The 25,016-nt window shown below is 42.7% G+C and overlaps 2 protein-coding genes across 12 annotated transcripts in view; one reads left to right on the top strand and one right to left on the bottom strand.

The window, feature by feature from the left end:
• LOC308478747 (uncharacterized protein) overlaps positions 1-1,053 on the top strand; it is a 52,042-nt gene extending 50,989 nt beyond the window's left edge. Inside the window, exon 8 of the mRNA XM_081008831.1 lies at positions 246-1,053. Coding sequence (XP_080864957.1) covers positions 246-258 — 13 coding nt within the window. The 3' untranslated portion in view covers positions 259-1,053. The remainder of the gene's footprint in view (positions 1-245) is intronic.
• Positions 1-25,016, bottom strand: part of NTNG1 (netrin G1) — a 208,141-nt gene that overhangs the window by 161,195 nt on the left and 21,930 nt on the right. The window lies entirely within an intron of this gene.

Here is a 25,016-nt window from a genome sequence, read left to right as displayed (position 1 = left end):
CGATATTAGAAGCCTAAAGGAAGTTTCTGAAAATGATGCATAAGAAAGATAGTAAAACAAAATATCCTTTCGGAGTATTCGTCTTAACTGTCGAAATGTCCACATTTTGGCATTAGGAAACAAACATGGGTTTTCACACTGGTACGGAAATGACATCACTGTGTGTTGCTTTCTCCTATGATGATGCAAGTTTTCCAGAAGCATCAATTAGAACACATTAAATTGCCATTTCTTGCCATTTTCAGGATTTCTCCCTGAATGTGAAGAGCAAATCAAATCAACAAATGGAAAACTAAAACAGCCAGCATTTTGTGTTGCCAAATGATTAAGAAAACGCTTCCTTGTTTTGTATGTATCCTGATCTCTTCTGTTATCTTGGAGTGTAGTGAATGAAGGCGGACAAATATCCGTATGCAATTCCAGTATTTTGTATGTTCCTTTTCTTGTGAGACTAGAGAATTTAAAGAAAGTCTCCACAAACAAGTGAGGTTCCCATCTTTCTCCCCATTAACTGAATTTGAAAAATCTCCACAAACAATGAGATTATGATTTGGAGGGATGTTTGAGAACACTTCTAGATATGGACATCTTCAGGCAAGGCTGTGTCCTGAAACACTCCACAGGGAACACAGACTCTTCCTGAAGTTTTCCCCTCAGCAGAAATCTTACTGTACAGTCCCCAGGCTTGTTCTACACTGTGCTAGAATTTGCAAGAGCTAGATGCATTTGACTCCATGTGTCAACTTGCAGTGTCTCTAAGCCTTGGCCATTGTGGCTGTTTCCATCTTCACTTATCTCATTTTTTCCCTTCCTTGTCTAAAGCTTGATGGTCTGTTGTCTGGTTGCATGCCCCTTACACCTATCCACCCCAAACAGCAGGTCAGGTCATTATACTGGGATAGACTATTGATCCACATAACCCAATACCATCTGCTCTGACTGACCCAAGACCAAATTAGGTTCCAGGTGAGGCGTGCCTTCCATTTTCCCCCAACCTTGAAATACTTTGTATAATTGCATTTATAGTCTACTTCACAGTTTTGATACAGCCTAACACAAACCTTTTCCTCTTGCCCCACCCCTAAAACAATAAAGTAATAAAGAAAGTAAAATGAGATTTTAAAAAATGGGAACTTCCCCCACCCCATCTCCCATTTCCCCATAAGGTTGGAATGTTGTCAACTATATTTTTGAAATGTGGTTCCATGCACCCCTGGGGTTTTAAAGTCATGCTGAGTCTTCGTGGCCTTATGCATTGGTGGCATGCCAGACTCCCCTGAATTCCTGGATCCAGTAAGTGCTAGAATTTAATCAAGCCTCCTGAACCCCTGGATCCAGCAAGGATTAAATTGTAAGCCAGGCTGGTTTCCTGATGAGGTAATCGCCTGGAGTGATGAGCCATTAGGAAAACAAAGGGAAGTCAATGGCCCATTAAGAAGGCAAAGGCTCTGTGTCAGATGGCAAGTTGGTGGGGCCCCTCCTCCAGCTCCAAGTTAGTTAGAAGACAAAGCCAGAGTTGGCTGGGATGTGACCGGGAGGAAAAAGGTTTCAGATTGGAAAAGACCGCAAGCTGGAGAGAGGGCTGAAGCATGATGGTTGGTTTCTGTTTGCATCCACGGCTGTGGAGAAACAAGTCTCTCTTGGAGTGTTAATGCTGGGAGCCTCTCCCAAGCTCAGGTTGTAAATGGTTGATTCACATAAATCAACCATAAATCAAGACTCCACAGTTTCGGCTGTGCCTCATTTCCAAAAGGAAACATGGACCCTAGGTAAAGTGCCTAGCACCCCTGGAATCTTGCACCACTCAGAGATTGGGGTGGCATGCAACAACATGTACTACAGGCTTGTCGTCCAGTTTGGGAGCAAGGATGGAGCTAATACACTGAATGCATGAGAAGGCTATTGCAATGCTAGCAAGCTCCATTAAAAACAACAAGGCTTACTTTTGAGTAGAAAGGTAAATGATTGCATCATTAATGGTGTCCATTAATGCACACAGGAAGAGAGTGGGAGTAGATTTTCATTTTTCATTACTTGACGTCCCTAGAGCACCTTGAGTAGGCATCGTAGCAGCATTAAGCACATCAATTAAGTCGAAAAGTGCTTTGTTAAAGGGTTACAGGAGGCTTCCAAGCTCCTGAACCAAACCTTTTAGTTGTGGCTGTATTAAAATCCCACAAATGCATAAAACATGAACTAGTAAAGTCATCTGTTTTAATTAACAACTAGTACATATTAAAGGATGCACTGGCAAAATGCACCCTTCTTACCTTAAGTGCAGAAAGGCTACACACCTTTGCCAAATATTTATTGCCTTTTTATGCCAGAAAGGATATACTTTCCAACGGGCTTCGAATCAATATGTTATGGCAAGCCTGGAATCTCCTGGGTTTCTGACACTATATATGTTCTTTGAAGCTTCCCCAGTTTTAAGAGACGGACCCCCCTCTCTCTTTACGTTTAGCTTTCAGCCTTCATGTGCTCTTCCATCCTTTAAAAAAGTAACTCCTGTTCTTTATAGCTATGTGATGCAGAAATATTCTCAGCTCTTTTTTTCCCCAAATAAGAGATGAACTTTTAGAGAATCAAAAAATCTTTAAGCTTGTGCTGCTTCAGAATATTGATGGGAAATAGAATCACTAAAGGCTCGTGCACATCAAAAACTCATTGAATGGAAAACGAGCACATTGGGATGACCGCTGTCCCTGAAATGCTATGTTTCAATGGGCAGGGAATTTGTGATGTGAAGAGTACTCAGTTGTACAGCTCCTCTGCCAGCAATGTAGTAGAATTCCATCAGGGCTGTGCCAAGTGCTTTCTATGGAGAGATGAAAGAGTAGCTATTATAATCCCCCCAGCTTTTAAATTCTGAACAAGCCCATAACCACTGATGAGATAAACAAAGTGGTTTTTGGTGGATTTGTTTGTCTTTTAATGGTAATTAGTATGAGTTGTGCTGCCTTGAATATGGTTTTTAAACAGTGAATTCTACATTTTTAGACAAAAAAATAAACAGTGGTGAACAGTAGTAAGGGCAACAAAAGCACAAATTCTTCCAGTCTTGCTCTTTCTATCCCAGATTTGGCTGTTCTCCTGTGCAAGAATGCATTAGCAATTCATCAAAAGAGCAAGTGTCATTATGCACAGGAAGCCTAGGGAATTATTTTGCATTTGATTTTCCACTTCTGATAGCATTATTATTGATTTAAATATTCTCCAGCTTGACATAGGTTAGACACAACAGATCACTGTATTTTTGAACTGTCAGTCATAGTAATCCTGGGCTACCCAAACTCAGATGGTTTTAGAAATTGTAACGATGTCGGATGCAGAGGTCAGACTCCCAGCCCAGTAGCTCTCAAACTTCAACAAAAGCCCTCTTACTAAAGCATAACTCCTGAAGTTCCTGGGAAAGCTAATCATAAAATATCTTAATCAATATACTACATGATGGAAAAGCCAAGGGTGGAAAACAGCTCTGTGTTCTTAATACTGGTAAAAGAATAATGGGGGGGGGGGGAATAGAATAATATTAATAGATTTGTATTCTTTGTAAACAGAAGTACGCCATATGAGGCATGATCAATACTAAAGTCGTTGACAAAAGCAGTCTCTCTAAATCCACTCAATGCATGTAAAATTGTTTTCATTTTATATAATTTAGCTGAGTGAAGCTATTCACCCTTCTGCTGTCTGTCTGAAATTACTCTAATTTATTCTATATGTACATTTGCTGGTTAATTGAAAGGCAGTTAATCAGTAAATGGCTTACAATGTAAGCCTGACATCGAAGAGCGCCCAAACTGTTAACATTAGCCCAGGGATCCCATTTTGGATTTGGGAGCTCCGGGAGCCCTGGGAAATGTTATTTTTACAGCCTGCTTGATGTCAAGGGAAATTGTGTTCCCCTAGCCTCTGACACCTGGGATGCTGGCAGCTGAGATACTGCCAAACCAGTATTCATTTGAGGCATTAGAGAAGAGAAAAAGGGGACAAGGATAGACGTCTACTGCTACCACAGAAACCATTACAGAAGCAGCTGAAGCCACTAGTAAAAAGTGCTTGGGGTTCAAGGGAAGGGTAATGTTTACAGCCAGATTTAGAAACCTTAAGAAGAACAGAACCATTTCCCCCCTCCAGTGTTACCAGCCACAGTGATACAGATTTCCTCTCAATCTTGGAACTCTATAGAGAATGAGGAAACTCCGACTCTTCTCAAAATTCAGAGGAAGACAGAGTGTGGGGTTGTTGTTGTTGTTTTGGATCTGTGATTACTGGGTTCATGGAGAGACCAGCCAAAGCAAGCCCTGCCACTCCCTTCTACAGCTCTGGGCTTGCTTTCACATTATGCACAATCCTCCCCAGCTCCTCAACCTCTCATTTTTGAGACACGGTGTGAGAAATAGGATAAGGCACTCCTCTTGAGGGAGGGCGTAGGATTCAAATGACCGAAAAGTTTAGGCAAGCTACCAATGATAACCATAATTTTGTGGACCCCTGTGAGTCCTACTGTCCTGTTATGAGGAAGGACGTGTGGATCCAGAATTGGTGTCCACGGTCACTTATGGACTCGCTGTTAAGACCGTGTTCATGGAAGGCAGTCTTACTCGTCCATGAGTGATCGCTGAAGAAGAAGAAGAAGAGGAGGAGGAGGAAGAGGAAGACTGTTATACAAAATGACCTCCCTTTTGATAATGGTATGATATTTCCATTTGATAGATGCTGAGCAGCGAAGATACTTGGAATTTGAGCCATACCAGTTCTGCTACTTTGTGTGTCAATAATAAATATTAACATAATAACAAAAACAAAAAGTTTAATAAATAAAAGCTACATTGTTTGTTATAACGTAACCAGCTCTCAAGCTTAGTTTTCACATTTTGACAGTGGAGGGAAGGCAAATGGAGTTAACAACAGATCAGTGCTAACAAATGCCATTCTGCTTGCAAGCTTCCCTTAGGCATCTGGTTGGCCACTGTGAGAAGGGGATACTGAAAAATATGACTTTTGAGCCCTCTGGCCCAAAAATGGCAACTAGGCATTCCATTTTGGCAACTGTAACTCTGGTTTAAGGAGCCATTTGGCGCCTAGATTATATATCTGAGTTTCTAACACTGCTTGTGACCTTATGTTTCTTTGGTCGAGGACGTTTCATATTATGATGTGAAACAACCTAGGAGGAAAGTATGCTACTTCCATAGCACCAATTAATTGCATTGCTGGTGTATCTGTGCATCAATGTGAGTCCACTGGCTAACGGCTGCAAGAAAGTAAAGGTTTCTATATATGAATTTAAGGGTCCGCAAGAGATTGGGCCTGTCAGTGAACACACTATAAGAACCTGACTGTTTTCCAAGATGCTACCAGCACATTTCTTTTCCAATAAGGGATGTAATATATCAATTGTTAAAATTGATTTTCCCAGAAAGCTCCTCTCTTACGGACTTTGAAACTGTCCGCGCTGCATTTCATTTACAACGTACATTACCAAGGAAGCCTCGCTGCAAGCTTCAGAAAGTTTGGATGCTATTAGAATGCTTTGGGAATACTCACAGTTGCGAAGCCAAGTAAACAAGCATTAATAATAACAAAACCTTTGGAAAGAAGAAACCTTGCTCAATGAAAACACCTGTTCCATGTGCAGTGGGGTTTTCTTCAAACAAACAAACAAACAAACAAACAAACATGTCCAAAATTGAAAAACAAATTGCAAATGTATCAAAGCCATGAGAAAAAGGGGCCACTGTCAACTAGAATATTCAGATTGGTCTAGCAAGCTCTTTGGGCCTGTATTAGCTTGTATGCATCACTAGAAACCTTTCTGTTACCAGTAGGCATTTTTAATGGAAGTTTGCTTTCGGACATGGATCATTCCTGCTGAGAAATGAAATCCGTTCTCTTCAGACTTGAGGGATCTCTTGAAAGGTGAATGTTGCCCCCAATGCCAGTTACTGTGCTTGTACAGTACAATCATGGAGTCCTGGGGCAAGCCAAGTGCCATCAATACTATTCAGGATATTGCAGCTTGACAGAGATCTGTTTCTAGGGTGCCCACCTGCAGAGACTCTCCCTAAAATGCTTTACTTACTCTGACAAGTTCTAAGCTGCCCTTAAGTATTAGGATTCTTAAGGGAAGTGTACAAAACAAAGCAAGTAATAAGATTGCAGGAGCAGTGTGGGGCTGCTGCCAAGCATACTTTCCTGAATACACTCCACAGGCTGATGTGGTATCGTATATTATTTATTATCATTATTATTATTAAACCCTGCCCATCTGACTGAGTTGTGTACACAGTGTGGTGTAGTGGTTAAGAGCGATAGACTTGTAATCTGGGGAACCGGGTTCATGTCTCCGCTCCTCCACATGCAGCTGCTGGGTGTCCTTGGGCTTGTCACACTTCTTTGAAGTCTCTCAGCCCCACTCACCTCACAGAGTGTTTGTTGTGGGGGAGGAAGGGATAGGAGAATGTTAGCTGCTTTGAGACTCCTTCGGGTAGTGATAAAGCGGGATATCAAATCCAAACTCTTCTCAGTCACTCTGGGTGGATTCCAGCATATATAAAAACACACTAAAACATTAAACATTAAAAACTTCTCTATACAGGGCTGCCTTCAGATGTCTTCTGAAGGTTTCATAGTTATTGATCTCCTTGAAATATGATGGGAGGGTGTTTCACAGGGCAGACACCCCTCTGCCTGGTTCCCTGTAACTTCACTTCTCGCAGTGAGGGAACCATCAGAAGGCCCTTGGAGCTTTTATTGGTTTTAATTGCCACTTTATTGTTTCATTTCATTCTTGTACCCAGCGATGGGACCCTAATAAACCCAATAAACAAATTAATGTCACAGGAACCATTCCATATCTAGACTTCTCTTCACCACCTGCCTAACTCTTCATGGCAGACAAGTATGATATACCCACATAAGGCAGGGATGAAGAACCTGTGGCTATTCAGATATTGTTGGGCTCCAACTCCTATCAGCCCCAGACAGCATGGCCGGTGTAGTGCTGGGAGAAGGAGTCCAACATGCAGAGGATCAGCAGTTATATCCCTGATATAAGGGGACAGTGTGAAGTTTGGTATTTCCTATGAAATAATTCAGGAATTCAGGAGGCCACTGGGCTGAATGTAGTCCTTCCTCTACCAATATAATCAAGGTGTGCAATGCTAGAGAGCTTTGACCACTGTTTCAAGCATAAGGAGAAGACAAGTGGCAAATTGGCTCTTTCAATGCCAGCTCTGTTCAATGTGTGAACTCTAAGTGGACAGCCATTACACCTCCATTGCACGATGCACTATAATTAATGCTCTTCCTTTCTTCAGTCTTCAAATTCTTATTCCCAACATTTGTTGCATATGCCTTAATAAGGAATGGGCAACTCTGGAGGTTGTGCCCTCCAGATGTTGTGGAATAGAACTTGCATGAGGCCCAAGTAGCATGGGCAATGGAAAGGAATCATAAGAGCTTTTGTCCAAAACATGGAGGGGAGGGGCAAGCGCACCATGCTGCCTTCCTCTGCTTTAATGTAAGAACATAAAGATCACCTTGATGGATCAGAGTAAGGGTTCTTCTAGTCTGGCATTCTGTCTCCCAACAATGATGAACTATAGACCTTGGAAAACTGACCGGCAGGGTATGATGTATAGCTGTGCTCTGTTGTTTAATCAGTGCATAATGTGCTTGCAATATTAAAGCAATGCAAACTACAACCTACCATTTGTTGTATAAACAATGACCTTGTCAAGAGAGCAGAGAAAGTTCTGAAGATGTCAAAATCCAGATTCGGAATCACGTAAATATGTTTTGCACTCTGGTTTAAAATAGGCTTTTGTTGTGACCAGACGGTATCTCTGGAGCTGGGTGTCATTAATGCTTTCTGTTATAAGGTGTGTAATTATAAAACCAAGGAATTTATACTTCCCTCATAATTGATTTTGCTTACGAAGTGGGCAATCAATACCTACTATTGAATATAAAATGATGCAGAAAAAGAAAGAAAATTGCTCCTGATTAACCATTCAAAAGAACCTGATTTTATTCATCATTTTACAAGAACAAAAATAATTTACAAGAGTCAACCCTTGCCCCCCGCCCGGAGTCCAATTTTATCTTGGGAAAAATTTCCCTTTATAATAAACTAGAGATGTGAAAGCCCAGAAGAAAAACAGGAAAATTGAGGCAAGGATCTGTTCTCCCCAATTTTTGTTTTCCCCTGATCTGTTTCTGAAAAAATGGAGGGAGGCAGCCTTTATACTCTACAACAAACCAAAAACTTTCATTCTCACATTTTTCTGTAGGCAAATTTGTATAGCAGATTCCTCTAATGTTTGTTTGCCCTTGTAAGTGTTTCTTGACTACTTAGCTACACTCTACCCTAAACACCAAATGTCTGCAGCAGCATCCAAGAGAATTAAAAGAAAGTACTGTAGTGTCTGCTAAGCATTTTACTTTTTGACACAGGCCATAATACAGAAGTGTTTACAGTCATACCTTAGGTTAAATATGCTTCAGGTTGAGCGTTTTCAGGTTACGCTCCACGGCGACCCTGAAGTAACGAAATGCGTTACTTCCGGGTTTCGCCACTCGTGCATGTGCAGACGCTCAAAATGACGTCATGCGCATGTGCAGAAGCAGCGAATCGCGACCCGCACAGTCGCGGGTTGCGTTCTACTCAGGATGTGAACGGGGCTCCAGAACGGATCCCGTTCGCATCCAGAGGTACCACTGTACAAGCCACTGTCTGCACACACCGTTGAGTTCGTCTGTATATTCCCCATTCAGTGCCTTCACACTCACTCCCTGCAATGAATTACCAGCATTGCTTTTCAAAATTTACTCATAGTTCACTTTGTTGGATTGCAGCCACAGTCTTTTATAATCATTTCTGGTGTAGCCAGGTGAAGGTTTTGAAGGTCGTGCCACAAAGTCTTTTTCCTAAGAAAAAAGTCCTTTGATATTATTTAGTGGTATGCTGTAAAAAATAATAAAAAATAATAAAAATCAGAAGCCTAAAGAAAGTTTCCAAAATGATGAATCAGAGGGAGAAAGACTGTTAAATGAAAAATCCCTTGGAGAATTCATCTTAACTGGCAATATGTCCACACTTTGGCATTAGGAGATAAATGTTTTATTTCTTTCTGCTACAGAAACGACATTATGGAACATCCACAAGAGGTGCAGAGAATGTGCTCAACTTCCTGCTTTACTACATAAAGGAGAAGCACAATGAAAGTTCTAACAATGTCCTTTCTTTTTGCTGGGCAGTTCCAAGCTAGCAATTTAGGCGGAATACTTTCTTGACCCAAGATATTTATGAATAGCTGGTAGGAGGTGTTTTTAAGACTGCTTTCCAGCCTGCCCTGAAATTGGAATGCTGGTCTCCGGGTGATTGACACCCACCCACCCACACCCCGCTGCTCATTGCTGGGCAAATGGGATGCAGCTGTATTGGACATCTAAAAGGATTCCTGCGAGCTAATAGTCTACTTGTAAGTAAAGACCTGGTCATGAGCCTACTCACAAGAAAGCCAGGAACTGGGCGTGGCTGGAGAGTAAGGGGTAAAAGGGGAGAGGAATTAGGAAGCCTCTCTTTCCCTGCAGTGGTAGCTTCTGGAGCCCAGGGATAATGAGGATAGAAGATGTTCTGTTTGGAGAAGAGATTATTTGAAAGGGGACATGCCCCATTTGTACAAAAAGGAAGAAGGCTGTATTCCATTGATACAACTGAGGATATTGCATGCTTGTGCACATGGGAATTCAGGGACTCATTAAATGAAAATAAAGTCACCCCCATTATGCTGGTCTGTTTATGGGGCAGCCAGACAATGGAGACAATGTAGTCTCTCCTGCTGCTATTCCAATACAGAACTCTCCCATCACCTGTTATAGACTGATGATGAATTCTGCTTGGTGCATTTTTAGAGCGGCGAGTAGTAACTCATTAGAAAACAGAGAGATGTCTGTTTAATTACTTGAAAAATGTCTCTGCCACTACCTTTCATGGCACCTGGAGGGGATAAACATGTCCACAGTTTTAATTAATTTTTATTTCTTTCATTGCACCTGTATGGCTGATAGAAATTGAATTCTAATGAAAGTGCAATCAAACACTCCTCCAGGCACCCGAAACATGTTTTGGCAATAACCAGAAAAAAACGAAGCATTTCTCTTGGTTTAATTAAAGGTTTGGAAGGGTATATTTCTGGGTGGTGGGAGTTGGAAAACACAGCTTTACAATTGTAATTATCCTAACTGAAACAAGGAGGCTAACTCCCTCATCTCTATTCAGAAAAGGGCACATTTCCCCACACATTGTGTGTCCAATTAAGTAAGATAGCAGTGTTTATTTCCGCAGTGTATACAGTTTAAAGAATGTAGTAAATATTGCTTTCCTAGCTGGAGCAACAGGCGCTGATGGCACACAGTTGGTTCTCAGCTCTTTTGGATGGCTATTATAATCCACATCCATCCATCTATGATTGAGGGGGGACCTAAAGACGAAGCAGTTCTTTATTTTAGATTATTTATATACCACACTTCATAATATGTCAGGGGGCAGTTTAGTTAGTAGCTACAAGGGGGTAACCCACATGGTGCAAAAGAGTAACTATTCACACTATCTGCAATTGCCCTCCTTTCCGTTTTGCTTATCATAAGAGTGTGTGTTGCAGATTTACCTATTATCTTCCACATGTGTGGTCCATGTCATCTAACTAAACAAAGGCCAGCTTTTGGTTCTCTTAACATCCTGATTCTCTGTTCTGAAGCATCCCTTTCATGGACTGCGGATGACCATGGTGCAGAATGCTCAAGGTCTGATGGAGCCAAATGGTCTGTGCCAGCCCCATCTCATAGCTACTCTCTTTTCTGGCTGGGGAATATACAATATATATCTATATACATTTTGTATAGACACATATACAAAAAAGACCCCGACAAGTGAACATCATTCCTTCTACTTCCAAAGTTCAGGGCTTATGTTTTATTAAGTTTCAACATTATCAAAACACAATTTCGTCTTTCCTCTTATTTTTATCGACTTCCCACCCCGTTTTCCATGGAGTTGTTGTTTCTCCCCCTTCTGCTGCAACCTACAGTAACTATTAGATCATAACCATGATATTATAATCTAATTACTTCCGTTGCTCATAGCTCAAATCCTGCTCGCGAGTTCATCATACTATAATATTTCTTTAAATACAGTGGAACCTCGGGTTACGTACCGCCCTCCTTACGAACGCTTCAGGTAACGAGCTCCACTAACCCGGAAGTAGATGCTCCTTGTTGTGAACTTTGCCCCAGGATGTGAGCAGAAGTTGTGTACTAGCGGCGCTGCGGCAGCGGGAGGCCCCATTAGCAAAAGCACCCCTCATGTTGAGAACAGTTTCGGGTTAAGAACGGACCTCCGGAACGAATTAAGTTTGTAACCGGAAGTACCACTGTAGTCTGAAAAAGGCATCCATTTTTTCCATTCAAACACACAAGGTATTGGCACACTCAAGGAATTTCAAAATTTGCAGGAATACATAAAACGCAGAGGACATGTACATGTAACAGTATGGGGAAAGGAGGAGGATGCAGATCTAGAACACAGCTATCTCTCCTTCAGGCAGGAGGGTGTTCCAGGATTCTGCTCTGGACAGGAAAGGGGAGTTCTGAAAAGGTGAATCACATCATGGGGCAGCACAGTCCCAACAGGTGCAGTGTCTACCTGTGACTCCTCATAATTATCCCACTGTTTCACACCATGCCAAAATCAGGCATGAGCAGAGTTCACCATGCCAAGTGACCTGCAGACCAGATTTTTCGCAGTGAATGGGGGCAGTGGTGTATTGGTGAATTCCAAAATGCAGTAGCTCATCATGGCAGACCCCCTTTAGTCAAGTCTCCAAGTCTGTAGCCACTCTCCCAAGGAGAGCTAAAAATATAGACAGCTATCTGCATAGGCCTCTGGGCATATGCATAATTGGATACCTGCTCTCCCCAGAACATACACACACATACAGAGTGCTGGTGGCATTATTATACATACATGAATTATGTTGCATTTATAGGATATTGGCCCCATTTTATAGCTGAGTAACACCAAGGCACAACAATGAGAGACTATCCTGAGATCAATCAGTAAATCCACAACATAGGACTCCTAAGCAAAACTAGCGGTTTTAAAAAGTGTTTCTCTGAGCATATTCAGAGTGCTTTTCTCTCATCACTGAGCAATTGCAGGCTCCACACAATCCACATATACATACACACACAACTGTCCTCTTCATTCCCCCCCTCCCCCATTCAGCAGCTTTTCATATAAACAGATTGATGATTTATTGTTACAACTCGATGCCCTTCTTGTCATCAGGGACAGAAAAGCTCTCCATGTCTCCATTCCAGTTTGTGCCAAGAATTCACCAGGATTCAGCCAAGAAGGCTGCTTTATGTACTAATGCACGGGTGTCAAACACAAGGCCCGCGGGCCGAATCCGGCCCGCCAGACCTCATCATGTGGCCCGTGTAGCCGCCGCCAGCCGTCAGCCTTCACCTTTTATTCTCGCTTTTTTTTTTTGACACAAGAAAGCCGCCTCTTCAGCGCATGCGCGGCAGCCTACAAGCCAGAGAACGTCTGACCTCTAGCGGCGCCGGCCGTTCTACACAGGAAACCTCCACTTTACATGCATTCAGGAAACATAGTCCTACAGATACAACCGGCCCTTTGAGGGTGACCAAACTGCTGATGCGGCCCCCGATGAATTTGAGTTTGACACCCCTGTACTAATGCTAAGTCCTAGAATATGAGGAAAGTTCCTCTAAGAATCAACAGAGTGCCTTTACCCCACCACCGAATAACTGAAGTCTCCTCCCTGCTGCTTCCTTACCAATTTATTATTATTTTATTGGGTTACCTTTGAACACATTCTTTTCATTATTACATCTGAGAGAATAATACTTTTACTCCCTTTCCTCCCCCCCCCCCAAAAAAATCCACCCACACATTCCCTTCCCTAATCAGTACACAAGGTGCATTTTCAACTTACCAGCCAGGTAGTAATTTTCATTTATTAAAGCATTTACTTTGGTGCTTATCTGTGGATATGCAAGGCTGAATGAACACTTGGCTGTACCAAGAAACCTCCTTCTGCCTTCTTCATCCCCACTCCCTCTCTGTACTTTCCTTGCAGTTCCCGGCAGTGAATGTATAAGGAGTATGGAAAAGCCAATAGAAAAAAAGATATATTTTGCATGTTCACTCTATCCCTTTTTGAGGCATTTTCATGAACACACAAGGTATAAAGCAGTGTAGAGGAGTCTGGGCTTGCACACAAGCCATACTCACAATGTTCCTGGGCCTTGGCTCCGTACACAGTCCCAATTACTTTGCATCCAGTTTGCTTCCACCACTGGTTTGAGAAGCGGTGTACACATATCTGTCCACATCTGTCTTGTATCTATCCTGCTTCTTCTTATTAGATACTGCTCTTTGATGTGTTCCCCCCTGAACCAGGTTTGATTCGATTTGAGAAAAAGAGCAACCTGCTCTTGTGCTTTAAGTCGCGAATGTGTGAAGCGTCTGATAGCTTGTTGCACGAGCCAGAGTTGTTCAAAGGTTGTCATTTGATGGCCATTCAGAAATGAGGGATGGCATAGGATGGTGTTGTGAATCTAGATTTTCCTTCCCCAAGGAAAGGGCACTTGTACTCTGTGCACACTAACCCTTAAGTGGCAAATTTCCCTCTCTGAACCAGAAGGAAGAATAAGAAATAAAAGAAAATTGAAGGTACAGAAGTGGCTTAAGCAAGCCATTTATGCCTTGGTACCAAGTTTGGGAACAAGTGCCAGCTATGAAGAGTTACAACATGCGAACACGGCCCTTTGCACATTGAGTATGAAGATCTAATGGAAGTTTCTGCATGCACCCAGTTAAATGCACTTAGGGTTTCTGATAACACAGAGGTGCTCTTTAAAAGAAAGAAAGAAAGAAAGAAAGAAAGAAATTAAATAAAGTATACAACAATATACATTAAAGAGTGAATTAATAACACATGTAAATTATCACTGACAGATTGGTAAATCCATAGTTAAAATAATATATATACAAATGCATAAATAATATATATTTTAATTAGAATGATCTCACAATCCCTCTAACTCTACTTTATTGAAGGTTTGGGATTAAAGATACGCTGTGCCCAATATGGCATACCCTGCAAATGTCCCGGAAAAACCAGGCCATCTTTCACCCCCCGGACATCCTCTCTCTTTCTTTTCTCTCCCGTGAGAGCATGGTAGCCATGTTTTGAACTTCAAATGGCTGTGCTGGAATTGGAAGCTCTAGTCCAAAACATCAGGATGGTACCATGTGGGTGAAGGCTACTTTAGAACAATATGTTCTGCCATCTTATTTACACCTCAGATCAGAAAACTGTATGTTTGGTACCAACTTCCCCATAATTTGGATTCTAGTCTACAGCCGTATATGCTTCCTTGCCAAAGATTTAATTTATGTTTCCTATATATTCAGCTTTCACAGTTTAAAAGACTGCTGCCATGGTGCCACACACCCCGACTCTTCTGCTACGGGAGCAAAGCTTAATGTCTCCTAAGGTGGAGCTACCAAGTTCAGAGGAAACCAGGCGGACTTGCAATCTGGGCAGAGGAAAGCATCCCTCTATCTTTGAAAAAATGGCGCACTTCCCCCTCAGCTAGGCTGCAGGTGAGACAGCAAACATACAGAAGACGTCAACACTTCCCTCCACATCCAAGTTCATTAGTCAATCTAGTCTGGAAGAAAAAACAAGAACCTTAAGGGAACCAATTTGGCTTATTTTGCCACTCTTGACTTTGGCAGTCCCTGATTTGGAAGAGGTTCACTTTTCCATCGTAACAATATTTTAAATTAGCTGATTTGCATGGGAACGAAATATAGCTCCCTTTGCGAAACTGGAGACATGTGCAGCCTGGAAGTGTTATCGTTTTATGTCGGCATGGCTGGCTTCAAGACACCCGTTAGATTGATAGAATAATTGCAGGGTGTTTTGTTTAAAGTAGCTTGGTGTTTTAAAAGATGTGAAAATGGACAGCGAGTAGGCAAGGGTTCAGAACTGCAGCCTGTCTTGATAGCTTTGCTTCCTCCTTCGCGAGGGATATGCAAAAACAACATGCAGTGGGATTTTGCATATTGCAGGCCTGGCTCTGAACTCCTTAATGAGGCAAAGATGCCACTCATTTCAGTGGGAGTTTGGCTGAAAAATGAGGCAGGAATTGGCCTTCTTCCAATGTTGCATACTGAGAATTTGCAAGATGTGTCTATTTACTCCAGACAAATATGATGAGAGTGGAACTATTACAATATAAATCTCCTAAGAAGGAGTCCCATGAAACCAGTAGAGTTTAATGGAGTGCATACGCCACACACCGCTTGAATGTTCAGGTTATTAAAAGTCATTCTGAAACCTAGCAGTTGTGCACAGACTGTTTTTGGAAACGTATCAAGTGTGCATATGAAAGGCAGGACTGTATTTTAATGCACTTTTTGTGGGGGCTTTTTTTTGCTTGTTAAGTATAGTGGGCTTTGGCAAGTAGTAAGAACTTATCGGAGAGCCAGCTGCTATTTTTATGCCCTCTTTTGTAATTTGGCTTTTTAGCGATGCACTTATGGGGCTATCACCAGCTGTCCTAGTTACATCAAGATACATTGGTCCAAAAGGGGCAATTCTCTTTTCATCCTCAGGTTTTTCTACAGCTGTGAAGGCAGTATCCTCAAAAAAAGCAGACAGTTTGACCCTTGGCGTGTGAAATTGTCCTAAAGCAGTGTTTCTCCACAGGCTGCTAACTCAAACAGGATGAGCCAAGAGGGAATAGTGTGTGTGTGTGTGTGTGTGTGTGTGTATGTGTAATGAACTAGAATTCCTGTTTAATCTTTGATATGTCGATAGCAGAGAAATCTCTGACTTCCATACGTGGCTGTTAGGACAAGGGGGTTGTTATCCACATCTATTCAAGTAAATCTTGGGTCCTAGTGTACAGTGTAATAATCAGGGACATTATGTGGATTTGTGAAACTCTCAGAAAGATGTTTGATCCATTAACTGTTGGGAAGGATTACAAGGAAGTCTATACGTAGTATAACATGCATGCACATGTACACCATAATCTTTCTGCAGCATTCAGTTGTGTTTCACCCTAATGTTCTCCAATTCCAGCCCATGATGATCAAAGGGATATGTGCTAAAGTGGTGCAACTGATGCTTTGTGCACCACCATTTACACTATCCTCCTGAACTCTTCCCCTGCAACTCTCCAAAACTTTAGCAAGCGTTATATGCCTACATCCTCCATAGATTTGTGTGTGAAGATAACAATAGCAGTAATTGTAGCAGCATCTTTAATAGGCAGCACCGTAATGGAAATGGCTGTTACAGGATGCATTCACACCCATACTTTGATACTCCTGGGTTTTGTTTGTTTGTTTTTGTCTCCAAAGCTGCATCAGTTCTAGACAGAAAGTTCTATGGGCTCTTAAAGCTGAGAAAGCATAATCTTCTGATGATCTACACAGAAATGCATAAAAAGCAATAGACCATAAATCAGCGATAAACGGTGAGCCATTACTATATTTCAGCCTAACTCACCTCAGAGGGTTCTTGTGAGGCTAAGACTACTTCCTAGAAAAAGGGGTAGGATGCAAATTTAACCATTAAGTGTAATCCTATGCCCCCCTCCAGGAGGGCATCCTAGGGGACATAGGATACATCAGATTCCCCCCTTTGGTGCCACAGACATGTCAAGTTACCACCAGCATTGCAGAAGAATCCTTGCCCCACCTCTATTGTTTTTGCACATCTGATATTGACCAAGACAAAAAGAGGATGCGTCAGGCTGTGGGTGTAATATAGGGACATCCCAGGAGAATCCAAAGCCTTCACAGGTCTCTGCCAATGTTCCCAAATAAGGAGAGGACGGTGCCAGTTCAGGGGATGGCATCAAACACTTCTGTGAATTGGAAATAATGGGAAGGTAAAAGAAGGAAAAGAAGGAAAGGGACGCGGGTGGCGCTGTGGGTAAAACCTCAGTGCCTAGGACTTGCCGATCGCATGGTCGGCAGTTCGAATCCCCGCGGTGGGGTGAGCTCCCATCATTCGGTCCCAGCGCCTGCCCACCTAGCAGTTCGAAAGCACCCTTAAGTGCAAGTAGATAAATAGGTACCGCTTTATAGCGGGAAGGTAAACGGCGTTTCCGTCTGCTGCGCTGGTGCTGGCTTGCCAGAGCAGCTTCGTCACGCTGGCCACGTGACCCGGAAGTGTCTCCGGACAGCGCTGGCCCCCGGCCTCTTAAGTGAGATGGGCGCACAACCCTAGAGTCGGACACGACTGGCCCGTACGGGCAGGGGTACCTTTACCTTAAAAGAAGGAAAGAGGACAGGCGCATGCAAGAACATTCCTCTGACCTCATGTCCACCTTGCAAGCAAGATCCCAGCAAGGCTTTGGATACAGCAGTTGTATTGCCTTCTGTTGCGCACACACACACACACACACACACACACCTTAAGACTGTAGCCTAAATACATTTAATCAAACCTGAAATTCTTCATCCTACCCACCGGGCTACATTAGCCCTAAAAAGAAACTGCTTTCTGCCATACATGCCTCCCAATGCACTCCATTCAACATCAGAGGCTTTGCTCCTGGCACCTCTGACAAATGAAAAGGCAGGTGTCCACTAGCAGCAGGGCCTTTTCAGGTGTGGCACCAATACTACACTATGTAATCATTCATTCATACGTGCATTTTACCGCCCTATACCCACAGGTCTCTTAGAATCATAGAATCATAGAGTTGGAAGAGACCACAAGGGCCATCGAGTCCAACCCCCTGCCAAGCAGGAAACACCATCAGAGCACTCCTGACATACGGTTGTCAAGCCTCTGCTTAAAGACCTCCAAAGAAGGAGACTCCACCACACTCCTTGGCAGCAAATTCCACTGTCGAACAGCTCTTACTGTCAGGAAGTTCTTCCTAATGTTTAGGTGGAATCTTCTTTCTTGTAGTTTGGATCCATTGCTCCGTGTCCGCTTCTCTTGGCAGTTCGCAAAATAAAATCACAATATAAAGACACAAAATACATAATAAAAATAAAAAACAATAACCACTCCCCAACACATCTTAAAAGGGCATTGAATGCCAATCAGCCGGAGGCCTGGTTCAAGAATAATGTTTTTACCTGGCATCTAAAGGTATTATTATGAAGGCACCAGCCAAACCTCCCTGGGGAGAGCATTTCACAAATGGGGAGCCACTGCAGAAAAGGGCTGTTCTCGTGTTGCCACCCTCCAGACCTCTCATGGAGGAGGCACACAAAGAAGGGCTCAAAAGGTAATCTCAGGGTCCAAACAGGTTCATATGGACAGAGGTGGTCTTTGAGGTCCTGAGCCATTTAATCTAGGGCCACAGGCTAAAAGCTAGTGGTTTCGTAAAGCATTTGGGTAAAAATTGTGTTGGTTCTGCTATTGGGTTTTGTTTTTATAGCCTCAGTTTGGTTGGCTGTTAAAATGTTTGTTTCTGCTTTAGCTTCTGATGGCTGTATTGTTTTCCATCTTGTTCTGTTTCATTCAGCTGTTTTTGGATTCATCAGTATATTGTTCCGATATACTGCATATTGTTAGACGCTGCGCATTGTCATCTGACAAGAATAGTGGCGTATAAATGCTTCAGGGTGCATCAGAGAACAGTAGAGCAGCTTGTTCTTTGCTCTTGGCTGGCCAACCTCATCTTTTAACTAGCACTCACACTGTCTCCATTAGAAACACGGGAAGGAAAAAGCTATTGCTTCGTTTCTTTATAAATAAACTAGCCTGGCACAGTTCAGTAATGCCACGCACAAGGAAAACAAAAAATGTGCATAGCATATGTGAGTCTGAAACTCGTTAGATCTTCCCTCCCCCCCCCAGCTTTTCTAATTGAATAACTGTGATTCAGTGCTAAGCACAATGTAAATTAATTAACGAGATTTAGGAGGAGGGAGGAAACTCAATCCTGCATTCCTTAACTTTCAGAACAGCTGTCCTATCGAATGAAAGACATAACGTCCTTAACAGGCTAGTACTTCAGACAACCTAAATGGCAGAAAGTATTGCAGATGTTATTAAACAGTGTGCAAACACTGCAGCAGGAACAGCCCGCGTATCTGAAGGATTGCCTTATAAAACTAGCAACCAGCCTGCAATTAGGGTCTAATTGGATGCACTGGCTAACAGGGCTGTATTTCCGTCATATAAATATATTTTTTAACTGCGCAATGAAGGAAAGGAGCATATTTTTTGGTTAAACGGAAGAAAGCTGCATTTTACATAAAGAGGTGATGGCGCAGAGTTTTTGGAAGCCTTTTGTGATCAGCACGGGGACCCCCCCCAAACACCCCCACAAGCCAGACAATGGTGATGCTCTATTCCCAAACAGGCGATATTAATATCGTAAAAATTTAGTAATCTCAAGAACTCTCTTGCCGCGAAACAGAGACAGCCACGACGAGATGCAAATCAATGCTCCTGCCTAATGAATAATGCAAATGAGCACTCTCACAGCAAGGCTGTCTGCAAGAATCTTCTCCTGCCTCACCTCACATTTCTGGAGGATTTTAGCACCATGTGTCACAAGAAATTAGAGAAAGGCACTGGCGAATAATGACAAAGCCTCTGAGTCCCCACGTCGGCGCAGCCAGCCAGGTGCATTAAGATGCATGGGACAGCAAGGGTGAGATCTGACATCTCATTAAAATGAAAAGCTGGCTATTTCCCCATCTCCTGGTTAATAGAGTTGTAAGGCGCTGCAATTTGCAATTTATTTTATTTTTATTTATCTTTTGGCAGCCAGTGCTTAGAGATATACCTTTCCACCGTGTTCTTCAGATGAGTTATGGAAGGGGGAAATTGCACAGCTTTCCTGCCTGTCTTCAATGCTGTGTGCCTAACATACCCAAGAGCCTGCCTGATCCATTATGACGTCCCACTGCGATCTCTTATATCAGTAGCAAGGATGCTTAACGCCTCCAATCCTTGTCAATTCCAAAGCAAGCTGACTGGATCTGCATCCCCTAGATTAATGTGTAGACTGGAAAATACAGTTGTGAAGTTAAACAAGTAGGCAAATGCAAAGTTTACTGTAGATTTAGTATTTTTTGGAGGGGGGAGCAGATTGACATGGAAACAGGACAGAACTGAGCTACAGATGGAAACATTTGCAAATGAAACAAATAGAAATAGACTGAATTGTACACCCCTAATCAGTGGGCTCCAGTCTTTCCAGATCCAGGGTGAGGGCTTGACTTTAATCCCATCCTGCCCCACTTTTAATTTGTTAGCCCTGAGGATGGGCAGTATCTGGCTATGAGTCTCATCAGTTCAAGGACTTACGCTTTCACGATGGACCTTTCCCTCACCGCACCCTAAACCAATTCTAGGGGTTCCCCAAAACCTCTGGAGCAGATTTGGGGAGCACATGATGCATGAGGGGAGGTGAAGGAAGTTCCAAGGAACAAACAGAAATCATTGCGCTGATAGGATGTGTTTTAGAGTGTTCACATTCTGTTGTGCTTTTATTATGCTAGAAGCCACCCAGAGTTGTTGGGGCAATCCAGTCAGATGGTTGAGGTATGTATGTATGTACGTACGAATAAATACATAGATTTCTCCCTCCCTCTCTCCGATTGTCACATTTTTCTCGCCTCCCACCCTGCTCTCGTTCTCTCTGTGTTATTCTGTTTCTCTCTCTCTCCAAAAGATAGCAATGCCACCACTGTGGTGACTCACTTTACATGACGTTGTGACCCACCATTTGAAAACCAAGTGCGCTGTATTAGGTCAACAAATGATCAAGTGAATACTGAGAGCAATTCATTTTCAGGGGCTGCCCTGCGTTACTATTATTTTAACAAGATTTTCATGGTGCTTACCCCCCCCCCCCAAGGCCTAACCTATCTACAATAACAATAACAGAATATAAAAATAGCCTGATCATCTCTACACACAGTAGCAGGACTTTGCACTGTTAATTTGTACCCCACAGTCCTTCTCCACAATTGCAAGTGCACATCATTAGGAACTGCAACAGAATTCTCCTATTTTTCCCGCAGTTCAGTGCAGAAAGAACACACACTGGGAAATGACTAAAAAGCACATGTACTTTCCTCGTTTGAGAATATCGCAATGCCCCCAAATGTAGCAACATAGAGCTCAGGATTTCGTGTTACCCCCATCACCTCTCAGCTGCCTTCAAGTTTTCTAATAGCGTTTTATCAGTTTTGATACAATCTCAGCGCCACGTTACTTTTGTTCTGCTTGCAAGTTTCCACACCTGCTGGAGACAGATCAGTATGTTGGCGAAAGAAACTCGCAAGAAAAGGTTGATCTAGGTAATGAATACAAAAATGAGATTAGAGAGATTTTATCAGGCATCCGCTTAGGGGGCTCTGGAAAGAAGCTCTTTTATCATGAGCTGGCAAAGAAATCATAGCTGAAAAGAGGGTCTCAATGCTTAGCTTCTTTTTATAGCATAGCTGGTGGTTTCTTTCTTTTTTGGTAGGTTTTTTTTTTGGGGGGGGTTGGATCATTCTCTAATATTTGAAATAGAAACACTATAGTCACCACAACAATTTTTAATGTTGTGTAGCTGCTTCTGTTTGCATTGTCCTTCCTTATTTCTTGCATCTCCATCCCTCCCCTCCATCCTTCTCTGCAAGCTTTTGGGGGACAAGACCTGCCTCTTTTTTAAAATAAAATTCTTTTTTAACAATGTTGCTACAGGACTGTATTTAACAATAATGATTGCATTATGTTTCAGTGGCATCAATGGCACTGTATATTATTATTATTCATAATAATAATAATAATAATAATAATAATAATATTGATGGTTGTTGTTTCTTAAGAGTCCTTTGATTAACCTGCCCAAGATGCTAAACTGTGCAAGGCATTTAGTAGACCTAATGTGATGTAATTAGTTTTTGCAGTCACAGAAGCAACAGACACTCTATTCCCCAGAGCATATCTCAGGGTGGTGGGCTGGGTTTGCACTATTCTCTTTCACTTCTGCGACATCCGTTGGATGGTCTAACACAGGCTTCCTCAACCTCGGCCCTCCAGATGTTTTTGGCCTACAACTCCCACGATCCCTAGCTAGCAGGACCAGTGGTCAGGGATGATGGGAATTGTAGTCTCAAAACATCTGGAGGGCCGAGGTTGAGGAAGCCTAGTCTAACAAGTGTGCTTGATAGAATAAGACTTCAGTTCCTCACTTTGCCACAAAATTCACTAGGTGGTCTTGGAGCAATTAAGTCTTTCTCAGCCTAAACAAACTGTAAGTATAAAATAGAAAAGGGAACCACATTCTCCTTCACCTCCTCGAAGGAAAAGTGGCATAATGGTAATGATGATGACACCCACTGTGTAATGCATGTTCGGTGCAACTATAGTGTTTCAGGCAGTCGTGTGAGATGACAGTTGTATATTTTGCCTGGGACAAGTGGTTACGATCCCTGGACGTAACCCAAATCAAGATGGGGTGTGGCTGGGCTGTCTTCCCTGGCTTCCCAACACCAGGTCAGTGCAGGTTACAAAGGGGGAAAGGGGAGAGATGGCAGGGAGGTCAGTGTGGTGTAGGCACAGTGGCAAGAGTGTGAAACCAACTCCGCTACTGCGACCGCACCACAATGACATCCCCACATGTACATCTGCTTCCAGTTACTGAGGCCATCAGTGCATGTGCTCATTGGAGTGATAGTTCAGTGCTCACAATTGGCTCCAACTTTTTGTAACTACAAAATAATAATAATAATAGCAGCATATATACCGGTACTTCTGTGGGGCAGATGTAGCTCAGGAGCAGATATCTGCCTTGGATGCAGGTCCCAGTTTCAACCCTTGGCCTCTCCAGGTGGGGTTGGGAATGTGTGCTGTCTGAAACCCTGGAGAGCCACTGCCAGTCACTGTATAATCACAGAATCACAGAGTTGGAAGGGTCATCTAGTCCAACCCCCTGCAATGCAGATATCTCAGCTAAAGCATCCATGAGAGATGGCCATCCAACCTCTGGTTAAAAACCTCCAAGGAAGGAGAGTCCACCATATCCTGTGTTGTGATCTTATGCTGCCAACCACCCTGAGACCTGTGGGTATAGGGCGGTATACAAATTTTAAAAATAACCACAATGCTGCTAAACTACAACTCCCATCATCCCACCCCATTGACCATGCTGGCAGAAAATGATGGGAGCTGTAGTCCAATAGCATCTAGAGGGCACCAGTCCAAGAGCATCTATTGCTGCCCCAGGCCATGCCTCATAGCTACTCATCTTCCTTCATTGGTTGATTGGTTTATTTACTAGTCACCCCATCCTACAGAGGTGGTGTATAATAAGTTAAATCGAAAACTATTTCACAGCTAAAGTCGAACCAGGATGACAGTATATAGCAGCACCAACCACAACAACTCATTTTGCACATTGGAAGAGCTACTACAAACGACGTTGAAAAGTCTGAGGATTTTTTCACCAAAAAGCAAGGTCAGCAGTTAAAAGCACAACAAAGGACTAGCTGGGAAGAAGCTTCTGCCCGAGCAGGCTAAACTGCCAATCTCAATCCAAGAAACAATTAAACCTTGACACTTTTGAAAAGTAATAAAAATGTCAGGATGAGTGAGTGATATGTTCCAGATCCTTGGTTTCCATCTGGGAATCCAAAGGATGCTTGTGTTTAATCTATTCTACAAGATTGATAAAAGGGAGGTATGGGAAATTGTGCGTGTGTGTGCACGCGCAAACACACACATGTGTTTGGTTAAAATAAAGCAAATTTTGTATGAGCAAATCATGCTACAATTAGAGATACATGTTGCTTGTTTTTTTAATTGGCACTATTTTTCATTAAATGGTTTTGTACAATATATGTATTACAAGAGGTTGTGTGTTCACACACACCTCGTTTTTCTTCATTATGCCTTCCGTTTGTTGGGGTGCGTTTCCTTTTTGCATTATTTACAAGGTCACAGAACCGTGATTCACGAAACAGACTGCATAGGTGCATTTCTGCAGTAGCATGCACATCATAAATAAACACACTAGAGAGTTCCAGATGCCGATATTCAAATGTCGAAGATTTCATTGTTTGGTCTGATATTCCTAAATAAGTATGAATCTGTTTGCTTTTACTGCACTAGTGATGCTATCTCTGTTCTGTGAAACATGAGGCCAAGGGGGAAACCTAGGATCCCCCCGAAAAGAATAGCTTGGACGGACAGACAAGACCCAGGGACACATAACCCTTGCAGTTGGGTTATCTGCACTATTTATTTCTGCTTACCAGTTTTATATGATTATCAAAACAGTGGGAAGGCCTCTCCCCCAGCCCTACGAAGATAGAAATGAAGGATGGTTCTAGTTAGGGATGCTGAAAAACCCACAATGGTCAAACCCAGAGACTGCAGTTTATCCCAAAAGGAGGCAGTAATTGGACATGCACGATGACGTGGAACTAAGCCAGGCATCCCCAACCTGCGGCCCTCCAGATGTTTTGGCCTACAACTCCCATGATCCCTATCTAACAGGACCAGTGGTCAGGGATGATGGGAATTGTAGTCCAAAACATCTGGAGGGCCGAAGGTTGGGGATGCCTGAATTAAACCAATAACAAAAATACTCCTCAGATAAAGTCTTCTACACAAAGCACTGAGCTTAACCCTTTGAGCCATGTTCCTAGCTGCAATGAAGCCTCAGTATGTATAACTGCATTTGCTCCCATTGATCCCATCACTTCCCTTCTCCTGCCTCTCTATTGTCTCCCTGCATTTAGAGTGTTAATGCCTCAGGGGCAGCTCTGTAAAGTAACTATTCCCACTGATGGTACTGCATAAACCATGTTTTACATCTGGGTATTGCTTAGTGAGATCTCTCTGCTTTTGAATAGGCAATGTGGTGTGGATTTAGGTGCAGATAAGACACATGCCATTTTGCAATGATATTTTGGCTCTCTAATA

The sequence above is a fragment of the Podarcis pityusensis genome (genome assembly GCF_964106645.2).
Source record: "Podarcis pityusensis genome assembly, chromosome: 6".
Lineage (NCBI taxonomy): Eukaryota > Metazoa > Chordata > Lepidosauria > Squamata > Lacertidae > Podarcis > Podarcis pityusensis.
The sequence above is the reverse complement of the archived record's forward strand: the minus strand, read 5'-3'. Positions and strand labels throughout refer to the sequence as shown.